General features: G+C 45.4%; 1 protein-coding gene across 2 annotated transcripts in view; it reads right to left on the reverse strand.

Annotated features, from left to right (window-relative positions):
- Positions 1-13,372, reverse strand: part of LOC118379780 (neurocan core protein-like) — a 124,247-nt gene that overhangs the window by 7,458 nt on the left and 103,417 nt on the right. For both annotated transcript variants that reach the window (XM_052476363.1, XM_052476362.1), the window contains 4 exons: positions 9,635-9,748; positions 7,302-7,353; positions 6,732-6,921; positions 6,216-6,360 (listed from right to left, as the gene is read on the reverse strand). In XM_052476363.1, coding sequence (XP_052332323.1) covers positions 6,216-6,360; positions 6,732-6,921; positions 7,302-7,353; positions 9,635-9,748 — 501 coding nt within the window. The remainder of the gene's footprint in view (positions 1-6,215; positions 6,361-6,731; positions 6,922-7,301; positions 7,354-9,634; positions 9,749-13,372) is intronic.

Here is a 13,372-nt window from a genome sequence, read left to right on the forward strand (position 1 = left end):
GGTGGAGGTACTGTAGAGGTAGAGGTGGAGGTAATGTATAGGTGAAGTTGGAGGTACTGTAGAGGTAGAGGTGGAGGTACTGTAGAGGTAGAGGTGGAGGTGGATGTACTATAGAGGTAGAGGTGGAGGTACTGTAGAGGTAGAGGTGGAGGTGGAGGTACTATAGAGGTAGAGGTAGAGGTGGAGGTACTGTAGAGGTAGAGTTGGAGGTAATATAGAGGTGAAGTTGGAGGTACTGTAGAGGTGGAGGTGGAGGTACTATAGAGGTAGAGGTGGAGGTACTGTAGAGGTAGAGTTGGAGGTAATGTAGAGGTGAAGTTGGAGGTACTGTAGAGGTAGAGTTGGAGGTACTGTAGAGGTAGAGGTGGAGGTACTGTAGAGGTAGAGGTAATGTAGAGGTGAAGTTGGAGGTACTGTAGAGGTAGAGGTGGAGGTACTGTAGAGGTAGAGGTGGAGGAACTGTAGAGGTGGAGGTGGAGGAACTGTAGAGGTGGAGGTGGAGGTAATGTAGAGGTGGAGTTGGAGGTACTGTAGAGGTAGAGGTGGAGGTACTGTAGAGGTGGAGGTGGAGGTACTATAGAGGTAGAGGTGGAGGTACTGTAGAGGTAGAGTTGGAGGTAATGTAGAGGTGAAGTTGGAGGTACTGTAGAGGTGAAGTTGGAGGTACTGTAGAGGTAGAGGTGGAGATACTGTAGAGGTAGAGGTGGTGGAACTGTAGAGGTGGAGGTGGAGGTAATGTAGAGGTGAAGTTGGAGGTACTGTAGAGGTAGAGGTGGAGGTACTATAAAGGTAGAGGTGGAGGTGGAGGTACTATAGAGGTAGAGGTACTGTGGAGGTACTGTAGAGGTAGAGGTGGAGGTACTATAGAAGTAGAGGCACTGTGGAGGTAGAGGTGGAGGTACTGTAGAGGTAGAGGTACTTTGGAGGTACTGTAGAGATAGAGATACTGTAGAGGTAGATGTACTGTAAAGGTAGAGGTGGAGGTGGAGGTACTGTTGAGGTAGAGGTAATGTAGAGGTGAAGTTGGAGGTACTGTAGAGGTAAAGGTGAAGATACTGTAGAGGTAGAGATACTGTAGAGGTAGAGGTACTGTTGATGTAGAATTACAATAGAGGTACTGTAGATGTAGAGGTACTGTAGGCGTAGAGGTGGAGGTGGAGGTACTGTAAAGGTAGAGATGGAGGTGGAGGTGGAGGAACTGTAGAGGTGCTGTAGAAGTAGAGGTGGAGGTGGAGGTAACGTAGAGGTAGAGTTGGAGGTACTGTAGAGGTAGAGGTGGAGGTAATGTAGAGGTGAAGTTGGAGGTACTGTAGAGGTAGAGGTGGAGGTACTGTAGAGGTAGAGGTGGAGGTGGAGGCACTGTAAAGGTAGAGATGGAGGTGGAGGTGGAGGAACTGTAGAGGTGCTGTAGAGGTAGAGGTGGAGGTAACGTAGAGGTAGAGTTGGAGGTACTGTAGAGGTAGAGGTGGAGGTACTGTAGAGGTAGAGGTAGAGGTGGAGGTAATGTAGAGGTGAAGTTGGAGGTACTGTAGAGGTAGAGGTGGAGGTACTGTAGAGGTAGAGGTGGAGGTAATGTAGAGGTGAAGTTGGAGGTACTGTAGAGGTAGAGGTGGAGGTACTGTAGAGGTAGAGGTGGAGGTACTGTAGAGGTAGAGGTGGAGGTACTATAAAGGTAGAGGTAGAGGTGGAGGTACTATAGAGGTAGAGGTACTGTGGAAGTACTGTAGAGGTAGAGGTGGAGGTACTATAGAAGTATAGGTACTGTGGAGGTAGAGGTGGCGGTACTGTAGAGGTAGAGGTACTGTGGAGGTAGAGGTGGAGGTACTGTGGAGGTAGAAGTACTGTAGAGGTAGATGTACTGTAAAGGTAGAAGTGGAGGTGGAGGTACTGTGGAGGTACTGTAGAGGTAGAGGTGGAGGTACTATAGAAGTAGAGGTACTGTGGAGGTAGAGGTGGAGGTGGAGGTACTGTGGAGGTAGAAGTACTCTGGAGGTACTGTAGAGATAGAGATACTGTAGAGGTAGATGTACTGTAAAGGTAGAAGTGGAGGTGGAGGTACTGTAGAGGTGGAGGTGGAGGTACTGTAGAGGTAGAGGTAATGTAGAGGTGAAGTTGGAGGTACTGTAGAGGTAGAGGTGGAGGTACTGTAGAGGTAGAGGTGGAGGAACTGTAGAGGTGGAGGTAGAGTTATAGGTACAGAGGTACTGTAGAGGTGGAGGTACTGTAGAGGTAGAGGTACTGTAGACGTAGAGGTACTGTAAAGGTACTGTAGATGTAGAATTACTGTAGAGGTACTGTAGATGTAGAGGTACTGTAGGCGTAGAGGTGGAGGTGGAGGTACTGTAAAGGTAGAGCTGGAGGTGGAGGTGGAGGAACTGTTGAGGTGCTGTAGAGGTAGAGGTTGAGGTGGAGGTACTGTAGAGGTAGAGGTGGAGGTACTGTAGAGGTAGAGGTGGAGGTACTGTAGAGGTAGAGGTGGAGGTAATGTAGAGGTGAAGTTGGAGGTACTGTAGAGGTAGAGGTGGAGGTACTATAAAGGTAGAGGTGGAGGTGGAGGTACTATAGAGGTAGAGGTACTGTGGAGGTACTGTAGAGGTAGAGGTGGAGGTACTATAGAAGTAGAGGTACTGTGGAGGTAGAGGTGGAGGTGGGGGTACTGTAGAGGTAGAGGTGGAGGTACTATAGAAGTAGAGGTACTGTGGAGGTAGAGGTGGAGGTACTGTAGAGGTAGAGGTACTGTGGAGGTAGAGGTGGAGGTACTGTAGAGGTAGAGGTGGAGGTACTATAGAAGTAGAGGTACTGTAGAGGTAGAGGTACTGTGGAGGTAGAGGTGGAGGTACTATAGAAGTAGAGGTACTGTAGAGGTAGAGGTGGAGGTACTGTAGAGGTAGAGGTGGAGGTACTATAAAGGTAGAGGTGGAGGTGGAGGTACTATAGAGGTAGAGGTACTGTGGAGGTACTGTAGAGGTAGAGGTGGAGGTACTATAGAAGTAGAGGTACTGTGGAGGTAGAGGTGGAGGTGGAGGTACTGTAGAGGTAGAGGTACTGTGGAGGTACTGTAGAGATAGAGATACTGTAGAGGTAGATGTACTGTAAAGGTAGAGGTGGAGGTGGAGGCACTGTAGAGGTGGAGGTGGAGGTACTGTAGAGGTAGAGGTAATGTAGAGGTGAAGTTGGAGGTACTGTAGAGGTAGAGGTGGAGGTACTATAGAGGTAGAGGTGGAGGAACTGTAGAGGTGGAGGTAGAGTTATAGGTACAGAGGTACTGTAGAGGTGGAGGTAGAGGTACTGTAGAGGTAGAGGTACTGTAGAGGTACTGTTGAGGTACTGTAGAGGTAGAGTTAGAGGTACTGTAGAGGTACTGTAGAGGTGGAGGTAGAGGTACTGTGTAGGTAGAGGTGGAGGTGGAGTTACTATAGAGGTAGAGGTACTGTGGAGGTACTGTAGAGGTAGATGTACTGTAAAGGTAGAGGTGGAGGTGGAGGTGGAGGTACTGTAGAGGTGGAGGTACTGTAGAGGTAGAGGTACTGTAGATGTAGAAGTAGAGGTGGAGGTACTGTAGAGGTAGAGGTCGAGGAACTGTAGAGGTGGAGGTACTGTAGAGGTAGAGGTACTGTAGATGTAGAAGTAGAGGTGGAGATACTGTAGAGGTAGAGGTGGAGGAAATGAAGAGGTGGAGGAAGAGGTCCTGAGGAGGTAGAGGTGGAGATAGAGGTACTGTAGAGGTGGAGGAAGAGGTCCTGAGGAGGTAGAGGTGGAGGTAGAGGTATTGTAGAGGAACTGTGGAGGTGGAGGTAGAGGTTCTGTAGAGGTAGAGGTGGAGGTAGAGGTAGAGCTGGAGGTACTGTAGAGGTAGAGATACTGTAGAGGTAGAGGTACTGTAGACGTAGAGGTACTGTAGAGGTACTGTAGATGTGGTGGTAGAGGTACTGTAGAGGTAGAGGTGGAGGTACTGTAGAGGTGGAGGTAGCATTAGAGGTACTGTAGAGGTACTGTAGAGGTGGAGGTAGAGGTACTGTAGAGGTAGAGGTGGTAGAGGTAGCGGTAGAGGTACTGTAGAGGTGGAGGAAGACCAAGAACAAGGAGAGTAATCTCTGATGAAATTCGAGCGACAATGGTGGACCATATTAAATCATTTTTTGGGGCTGCAATCTGAGGTGCAGTTAACTCTAATGAATTTATCCTCTGCAGCATAGGTAACTCTGGGTTGAAGCTACAATCATCAAGCGCTGAAACTGGCTCTCATAAGGGCCGCTACTGGAAAGACCCAGAGTTACCTACAGTATGTCAGAGGGAGGTGACCCACATCCTTAAGAAACAAATCTCTGGATGAAGCAAATGTACAGAGTCCCATTTGAAAGGAATTCCCAAAGAGTGAAGGAAAAACGGTACGAATATGTGTAAGTAAGCAATGTAGTAGTATTACACTCTTCAAACATTAGAGACTCATTGATGTTGCCAGTGAACTTTACTATACAGCAATTACAGTATTTACTGTCATTTCAGAGAATCATGGAGTTGGATGCAAGTCCTATCCCCCAGGAACTCATACTCATAGATGAGGCTGGATTAAATTTAGCAAAGACAAGGAGGAGAGGAAGGAACATCATTGGTCAACGCGCCATCACTGAGGTACTGTACCTGGCCAGAGTGGGAGAAATGTCACCATATGCGTAGCTATGAGCCACAATGGGGACCTCCAGCTCCATGCCACCCTTGGACCATACAACACTGCCCACTGGGGAAACTGGCTAACTGTTTTGTGTTTTGACTACCTGAGATGTAGTTTCAGCAAACTTGTGTTAACAATTGGGAAAAACTGTAAATGTAATTCAGACTTCTGTTTGTTGTGTCAGCAATGTTGAAGCTTTATTCCCTTTTCACACTTCATAGAGGAAAATATGAGAGTGCATTGTGCCTATTGAGGTTTGACAGCCTGCATATTGATCGGGTTGTATATCTAGAGGAATATCAGTGCTTTTGAAATAGCACTCTGTCTGTCTGTCTGTCTGTCTGTCTGTCTGTCTGTCTGTCTGTCTGTCTGTCTGTCTGTCTGTCTGTCTGTCTGTCTGACTAGTGTATCCCACTAGTCAATAATAAATAACCTGTTGAACTAAACATTGTGATTGACATGTTTCATCAAAAGGCAATATTTCTTTTGGCAACTTGAGTTGATAAAACTGTCATTATGCTCTTACACTCTGATGTCAAGTGTGCGTGTTTCCTTGCCAGACATTCTATTGACAGAACAGAGCAATCCCCAGAGGATACAAGGCTTCGTAGGGTAAATTGGAAAGTCATATGAAACAGTATTTCCAAAATCCTTATTTGCCATGATGACTTTGTTCCTCCAAATGAACATGACATCCTGTTTCTAGCCACAGCCCAGTTTGAAGGACGCTATTGTGAATGCATTCTTATTGTTTTACCTGTACCATGGCTATGTTAAGTCCTGTGATCCTACCTGCTCCTTTCTGAAGACACCATGGCTATGTTAAGTCCTGTGATCCTACCTGCTCCTTTCTGAAGACACCATGGCTATGTTAAGTCCTGTGATCCTACCTGCCCCTTTCTGAAGACACCATGGCTATGTTAAGTCCTGTGATCCTACCTGCTCCTTTCTGAAGACACCATGGCTATGTTAAGTCCTGTGATCCTACCTGCTCCTTTCTGAAGACACCATGGCTATGTTAAGTCCTGTGATCCTACCTGCTCCTTTCTGAAGACACCATGGCTATGTTATTAAGTCCTGTGATCCTACCTGCTCCTTTCTGAAGACACCATGGCTATGTTAAGTCCTGTGATCCTACCTGCTCCTTTCTGAAGACACCATGGCTATGTTAAGTCCTGTGATCCTACCTGCTCCTTTCTGAAGACACCATGGCTATGTTAAGATCCTACCTGCTCCTTTCTGAAGACACCATGGCTATGTTATTAAGTCCTGTGATCCTACCTGCTCCTTTCTGAAGACACCATGGCTATGTTAAGTCCTGTGATCCTACCTGCTCCTTTCTGAAGACACCATGGCTATGTTAAGTCCTGTGATCCTACCTGCTCCTTTCTGAAGACACCATGGCTATGTTAAGTCCTGTGATCCTACCTGCTCCTTTCTGAAGACACCATGGCTATGTTAAGTCCTGTGATCCTACCTGCTCCTTTCTGAAGACATGGAGCTGGTTGCACCATGGCTTTGTTATTAAGTCCTGTGATCCTACCTGTGCCTTTTTTGCAGATGTAGGGCAGGTTATAGTTGCAGGGCACGTCATTCCACTTGCCCTCCTCATGAGCGATGGTCACCACACAGTCCTCTCCGCCCGCAAAGAAGTTATCAGGCTGGCTCTCCCTCCAGTTTTCATACACCTACACAATACCACACACTTACAGTATGTCACATTGTATTAATCTTGGCTTTAAATCTATTATAAAGTAATACTCAGCTGTTTATACATGGGATCCTATGTTTGCTCCTCTGTAGCTCAGTTGGTAGAGCATGGCCCTTGCTACGCCAATACAGTGGGTTCAATTCCTGGGAGCACCCATACTTAAAATGTATAAATGACTGTTGCTTTGGATAAAAGTGTCTGCTAAATCTTGTGTATATATCATCTGTTGTACAAAGACACACTTTACATACAAAGTGTTCCAACTTTGAGGTTCAAGTACAGGTATATATCACATACAATGCAGTATAACATGAGCTGTTATTGACAGAGAGAAATATAGAACGTCACCAGGTCAATGGCGTCAGTCCACTGGAAGTCCTCCTCCACTGTGCGATCATTCAGGCCGATCCAGGCGTTATCATGGCCCAGCCCATTGATGAACTCCTGCTCGGTGACCGAGGTGATACTGCTGAGGTGGGCGCTCTGCTCTCTGCAGTCCTTCTCTGCATCCTCCCAGGTGTGTCTGTGAGAGAAGTACCTGAAGTGAAGAAAACAGGTTTTTGTTAGATCAATAGTAGGGCAATATTAAATCCAATATTCGGCATTACAGCGTGATTTAAATGTAAAGGCAATGTTCTGCATTCATCAGAAATGTTGCGTACGTCGGCTCAATAGAGAATTACCTTTACATTTCTGTTGCTCAATGCAGGATTCCTTCATCCCTCAGCTACCAAGGCTAAAAATAGATGATAGATGATGTCTCAAACTCAAGGCCCGCGGGCCAGATCCATTTTAAGTGTGGCCCTCCGGAGCTCGGTCAAGACCGAATGCGGCCCGCAGGGGAAATTAGTTTGACACCCCTGATACAGTTGAATGTTTAGAGGATAGGTTCGTTGTCAGTTCTTTTTTCTCACGTACCTGTAGCAGTGGCCATGGAACTTCCTCCATCCATGCTCACAACCCTCAACATCTAGAGAGAGCAGATGAGAAAGGAGAGCATTGAGAGATAGAAGAAGCAGACAGGGATAGGAAAGAGAGGTTAGAGTATGGAAGACGGGAGGGGGCAAAGAAAGAGAAATGAAGGAGGCAAGGAAGGGAGAAGAAGATTGAGTGAAAAAGATAAGTGATGAAGAGAGAAAGGAGAGTAGGACGATAGAGGAAAAGAGGAACAGTGACAGAGAGAAGAAGAGAGGTGAAGGGAAGGAGAGAGAGATGTGGAGAGAAGAGAGGTGAAGGGAAGGAGAGAGAGACGTGGAGAGAAGAGAGAGGTGAAGGGAAGGAGAGAGAGAGGTAAAGGGAAGGAGAGAGAAGTGGAGAGAAGAGACAGGTGAAGGGAAGGAGAGAGAGAGAGGTGACGGGAAGGAGAGAGAGGTGGAGGGAAGGAGAGAGAGAGGTGGAGGGAATGAGAGAGAGAAGTGGAGAGAAGAAGAGAGAGAGGTGGAGGGAAGGAGAGAGAGAGGGGTGGAGGAAAGGAGAGAGAGAAGAAGAGAGAGAGAGGTGGAGGGAAGGAGGAGAGAAGTGGAGAGAGAAGAGAGAGAGAGGTGGAGGGAAGGAGAGAGAGAGAGTGGAGAGAAGAAGAGAGAGAGAGATGGAGGGAAGGAGAGAGAGGAGTGGAGAGAAGAAGAGAGAGAGAGATGGAGGGAAGGAGAGAGAGGAGTGGAGAGAAGAAGAGAGAGAGGTGGAGGGAAGGAGAGAGAGGAGTGGAGAGAAGAAGAGAGAGAGGTGGAGGGAAGGAGAGGTGGAGGGAAGGAGAGAGGTGGAGGGAAGGAGAGAAGAGGTGGAGGAAAGGAGAGAGAGGTGGAGGGAAGGAGAGAGAGGTGGAGGGAAGGAGAGAGAGGTGGAGGGAAGGAGAGAGAGAGGTGGAGGAAAGGAGAGAGAGAGTGGAGGGAAGGAGAGAGAGGTGGAGGGAAGGAGAGAGAGGTGGAGGGAAGGAGAGAGAGAGGTGGAGGGAAGGAGAGAGAGAGGTGGAGGGAAGGAGAGAGAGAGGTGGAGGGAAGGAGAGAGAGGTGGAGGGAAGGAGAGAGGGGAGGTGGAGAGAAGAAGAGAGAGAGGTGGAGGGAAGGAGAGAGAGGAGTGGAGAGAAGAAGAGAGAGAGGTGGAGGGAAGGAGAGAGAGAAGTGGAGAGAAGAAGAGAGAGAGAGGTGGAGGGAAGGAGAGAGAGAGAGGTGGAGGGAAGGAGAGAGAGAGGTGGAGGGAAGGAGAGAGAGAGGTGGAGGGAAGGAGAGAGAGGAGTGGAGAGAAGAAGAGAGAGAGAGAGGTGGAGGGAAGGAGAGAGGATTATTGTTACACCCTCTCAACCTGTCATTCAGTATTGTGCTTCTCAGGACCTGCAAGGCCACACTTTAATAACGTTGAGACTGAATGAACCATTAAACCTGCAATCATGGATCCTCCATTTCCATTCTCAGCACACGCTGTTCCTATCTCTACATTATGAGGTCTCATTAATAACTCCAAGGGTTATGGGTTCATTAACCCTCATTGCTATTAGTGTTTCTGCACACACAGAGGGGGGCAGATGAGGAGGTGTGGGCTGTCAGAGTGACTCTGAATCCAGCGAGGTGTGTGTGTTTGCGCTCATTTGAGAGTGTGTGTATCTGTGCTAGTTTGGCTGTATGTGTGTGTTTGCGCTCATTTGAGAGTGTGTGTATCTGTGCTAGTTTGGCTGTATGTGTGTGTTTCGGTGTACATCCATCAGCCAGCTCTCTGCGGCATAGTGACAGGTACAGACAGATACACTGCCTGATAGCCGGTGAGTGATACTGCAGTGAAATAGTGCTCTCTGGGACTTTAGCCTCTGATACATCAGCTGATACTACACATAACAACACTGACCAAGGAGACTTGGACACCAAGAGCATTATTTTCACAAGGGACTAACTGCATGGGGAATTGACTTGGGTGGGAGCTCAGTTAAGACATTCCACTGTATCATCTGGAGGTGCAAATTCCACTTATTTCTGTGTATCTCAGAAAAAAGTGATCATCTATATCTCTCTCTGTTTAGGCTGTGTGTATTGACTAAGTAGCACAGGAGGTTGGTGGCACCTTAATTGGGGAGGACAGGCTCATGGTAACGGAGCGGAATACGTAGAATGGTATCAAATATATCAAACACATGGTTTCCATGGTTTCCTGGTGTTTTGATGCCATTCCATGATCTCCGATCCAGACATTATTATGAGCCGTCCTCCCCTCAGCAGCCTCCACTGCTATGTAGTGTGTTGACCAGTGTGTACGCACTCTCTTACCCTTCTCACAGGTGTCTCCTGCGTAGCTGGGCAGACAGAGACAGATGAACGAGTCGATCTTGTCGATGCAGGTGCCTCCGTTGAGACACGGGTTGGACTGGCAGTCATCCACGTCTGTCAGAAGAACACACAAAACAGGTCAGAGAGTCTGTGTACAGAACCCATCCTCTGTAGGCATGGCTCAGACCTTTCTCTGTAATCTCAGACTACGTAACATAAATGGTACTCAAGATTTTAGTTCTGGATCAACTGAGATGAAGTTTTTCCGTAACCCAAGCGTTTGATGTCAGTGGGAGATTTGTGGAAAACATTCCAGCTGGACAAGTTAGTAGTCAGGACAGAGCAAAGTCAACAACGTCCGCAGCGCTGATGTTCTCCCTAAACGGATTGATTGGTGTGACACACAGGAAAGATGTTTCCTACGTTTTCTATCTCCATCAACAGAAGCAGTGGACTGTGGGTACAACAATACCTCAATCCACAACACCAGGGAACTGTATCCAAATCCAACTCATTTAACAAAGACCTCTCTTGACACTTGTCTTTATATCACTACCACTTGTCTTTATGTCACTACCACCTGTCTTTATATCACTACCACTTGTCTTTATATCACTACCACTTGTCTTTATATCACTACCACTTGTCATTCTGTCACTACCACCTGTCTTTATATCACTACCACTTGTCTTTATATCACTACCACTTGTCTTTCTGTCACTACCACTTGTCTTTATGTCACTACCACTTGTCTTTATATCACTACCACTTGTCTTTATGTCACTACCACCTGTCTTTATGTCACTACCACTTGTCTTTATATCACTACCACTTGTCATTCTGTCACTACCACTTGTCTTTATGTCACTACCACCTGTCTTTATGTCACTACCACTTGTCTTTATATCACTACCACTTGTCATTCTGTCACTACCACTTGTCTTTATATCACTACCACTTGTCTTTATGTCACTACCACTTGTCTTTATATCACTACCACTTGTCTTTATGTCACTACCACCTGTCTTTATGTCACTACCACTTGTCTTTGTCACTACCACTTGTCATTCTGTCACTACCACTTGTCTTTATATCACTACTACTTGTCATTCTGTCACTACCACTTGTCATTCTGTCACTACCACTTGTCTTTATATCACTACCACTTGTCATTATGTCACTACCACTTGTCTTTATGTCACTACCACTTGTCTTTATGTCACTACCACTTGTCTTTATGTCACTACCACTTGTCTTTATGTCACTACCACCTGTCTTTATATCACTACTACTTGTCATTCTGTCACTACCACTTGTCTTTATGTCACTACCACTTGTCATTCTGTCACTACCACTTGTCTTTATGTCACTACCACTTGTCTTTATGTCACTACCACTTGTCTTTATGTCACTACCACTTGTCTTTATGTCACTACCACTTGTCTTTATGTCACTACCACTTGTCTTTATGTCACTACCACTTGTCTTTATGTCACTACCACTTGTCTTTATGTCACTACCACCTGTCTTTATGTCACTACCACTTGTCTTTATATCACTACCACTTGTCTTTATGTCACTACCACTTGTCTTTATGTCACTACCACTTGTCTTTATGTCACTACCACTTGTCTTTATGTCACTACCACTTGTCTTTATGTCACTACCACTTGTCTTTATGTCACTACCACTTGTCTTTATGTCACTACCACTTGTCTTTATGTCACTACCACTTGTCTTTATATCACTACCACTTGTCTTTATGTCACTACCACTTGTCTTTATGTCACTACCACTTGTCTTTATGTCACTACCACTTGTCTTTATGTCACTACCACTTGTCTTTATGTCACTACCACTTGTCTTTATGTCACTACCACTTGTCATTATGTCACTACCACTTGTCTTTATGTCACTACCACTTGTCTTTATGTCACTACCACTTGTCTTTATGTCACTACCACTTGTCTTTATGTCACTACCACTTGTCTTTATGTCACTACCACTTGTCATTCTGTCACTACCACTTGTCTTTATGTCACTACCACTTGTCTTTATGTCACTACCACTTGTCTTTATGTCACTACCACCTGTCTTTATATCACTACTACTTGTCTTTATGTCACTCCTACTTGTCTTTATGTCACTACCACTTGTCTTTATGTCACTACCACTTGTCATTCTGTCACTACCACTTGTCTTTATATCACTACCACTTGTCATTCTGTCACTACCACCTGTCTTTATGTCACTACCACTTGTCTTTATGTCACTACCACTTGTCTTTATGTCACTACCACTTGTCTTTATGTCACTACCACTTGTCTTTATGTCACTACCACTTGTCTTTATGTCACTACCACTTGTCTTTATGTCACTACCACTTGTCTTTATGTCACTACCACTTGTCTTTATGTCACTACCACTTGTCTTTATGTCACTACCACTTGTCATTCTGTCACTACCACTTGTCTTTATGTCACTACCACTTGTCTTTCTGTCACTACCACTTGTCTTTATGTCACTACCACTTGTCTTTATGTCACTACCACTTGTCTTTATGTCACTACCACTTGTCTTTATGTCACTACCACTTGTCTTTATGTCACTACCACTTGTCTTTATGTCACTACCACTTGTCTTTCTGTCACTACCACTTGTCTTTATGTCACTACCACTTGTCTTTATGTCACTACCACTTGTCTTTATGTCACTACCACTTGTCTTTATGTCACTACCACTTGTCTTTATGTCACTACCACTTGTCTTTATGTCACTACCACTTGTCTTTCTGTCACTACCACTTGTCATTCTGTCACTACCACTTGTCTTTATGTCACTACCACTTGTCTTTATGTCACTACCACTTGTCTTTATGTCACTACCACTTGTCTTTATGTCACTACCACTTGTCTTTATGTCACTACCACTTGTCTTTATGTCACTACCACTTGTCTTTATGTCACTACCACTTGTCTTTATGTCACTACCACTTGTCATTCTGTCACTACCACTTGTCTTTATGTCACTACCACTTGTCTTTATGTCACTACCACTTGTCTTTATGTCACTACCACTTGTCTTTCTATGTCACTACCACTTGTCATTCTGTCACTACCACTTGTCTTTATGTCACTACCACTTGTCTTTATGTCACTACCACTTGTCTTTATGTCACTACCACTTGTCTTTATGTCACTACCACTTGTCTTTATGTCACTACCACCTGTCTTTCTGTCACTACCACTTGTCATTCTGTCACTACCACTTGTCATTCTGTCACTACCACTTGTCTTTATATCACTACCACTTGTCATTCTGTCACTACCACTTGTCATTCTGTCACTACCACTTGTCTTTATGTCACTACCACTTGTCTTTATGTCACTACCACTTGTCATTCTGTCACTACCACTTGCCTTTATGTCACTACCACTGACTTTGCTGACAGCTGTTTTATTGATTAAACATGTTTAATTACTATGACTGTGGTTGTCCCACCTAGCTATCTTAAAGTGAATGCACAAATTGTAAGTTGCTCTGGATAAAACAAAAGCATCTGCTAAATGGAATTTTTTTGTAAGGGAGGATGATCATTTCATTCTCACCATGGCAACTAGAGATTAGTGTGGGTGTTTTCTGTTTGTCTGTCTTTGTCCCTCTCCTTCTTGCTGCATGAATCAGAGCACTATGAGAGTACTTCAGAACCAAACCACTTATTTTATTATTCCTGTGCCA

Source organism: Oncorhynchus keta, chromosome 23 (genome assembly GCF_023373465.1).
Source record: "Oncorhynchus keta strain PuntledgeMale-10-30-2019 chromosome 23, Oket_V2, whole genome shotgun sequence".
NCBI classification, from domain to species: domain Eukaryota; kingdom Metazoa; phylum Chordata; class Actinopteri; order Salmoniformes; family Salmonidae; genus Oncorhynchus; species Oncorhynchus keta.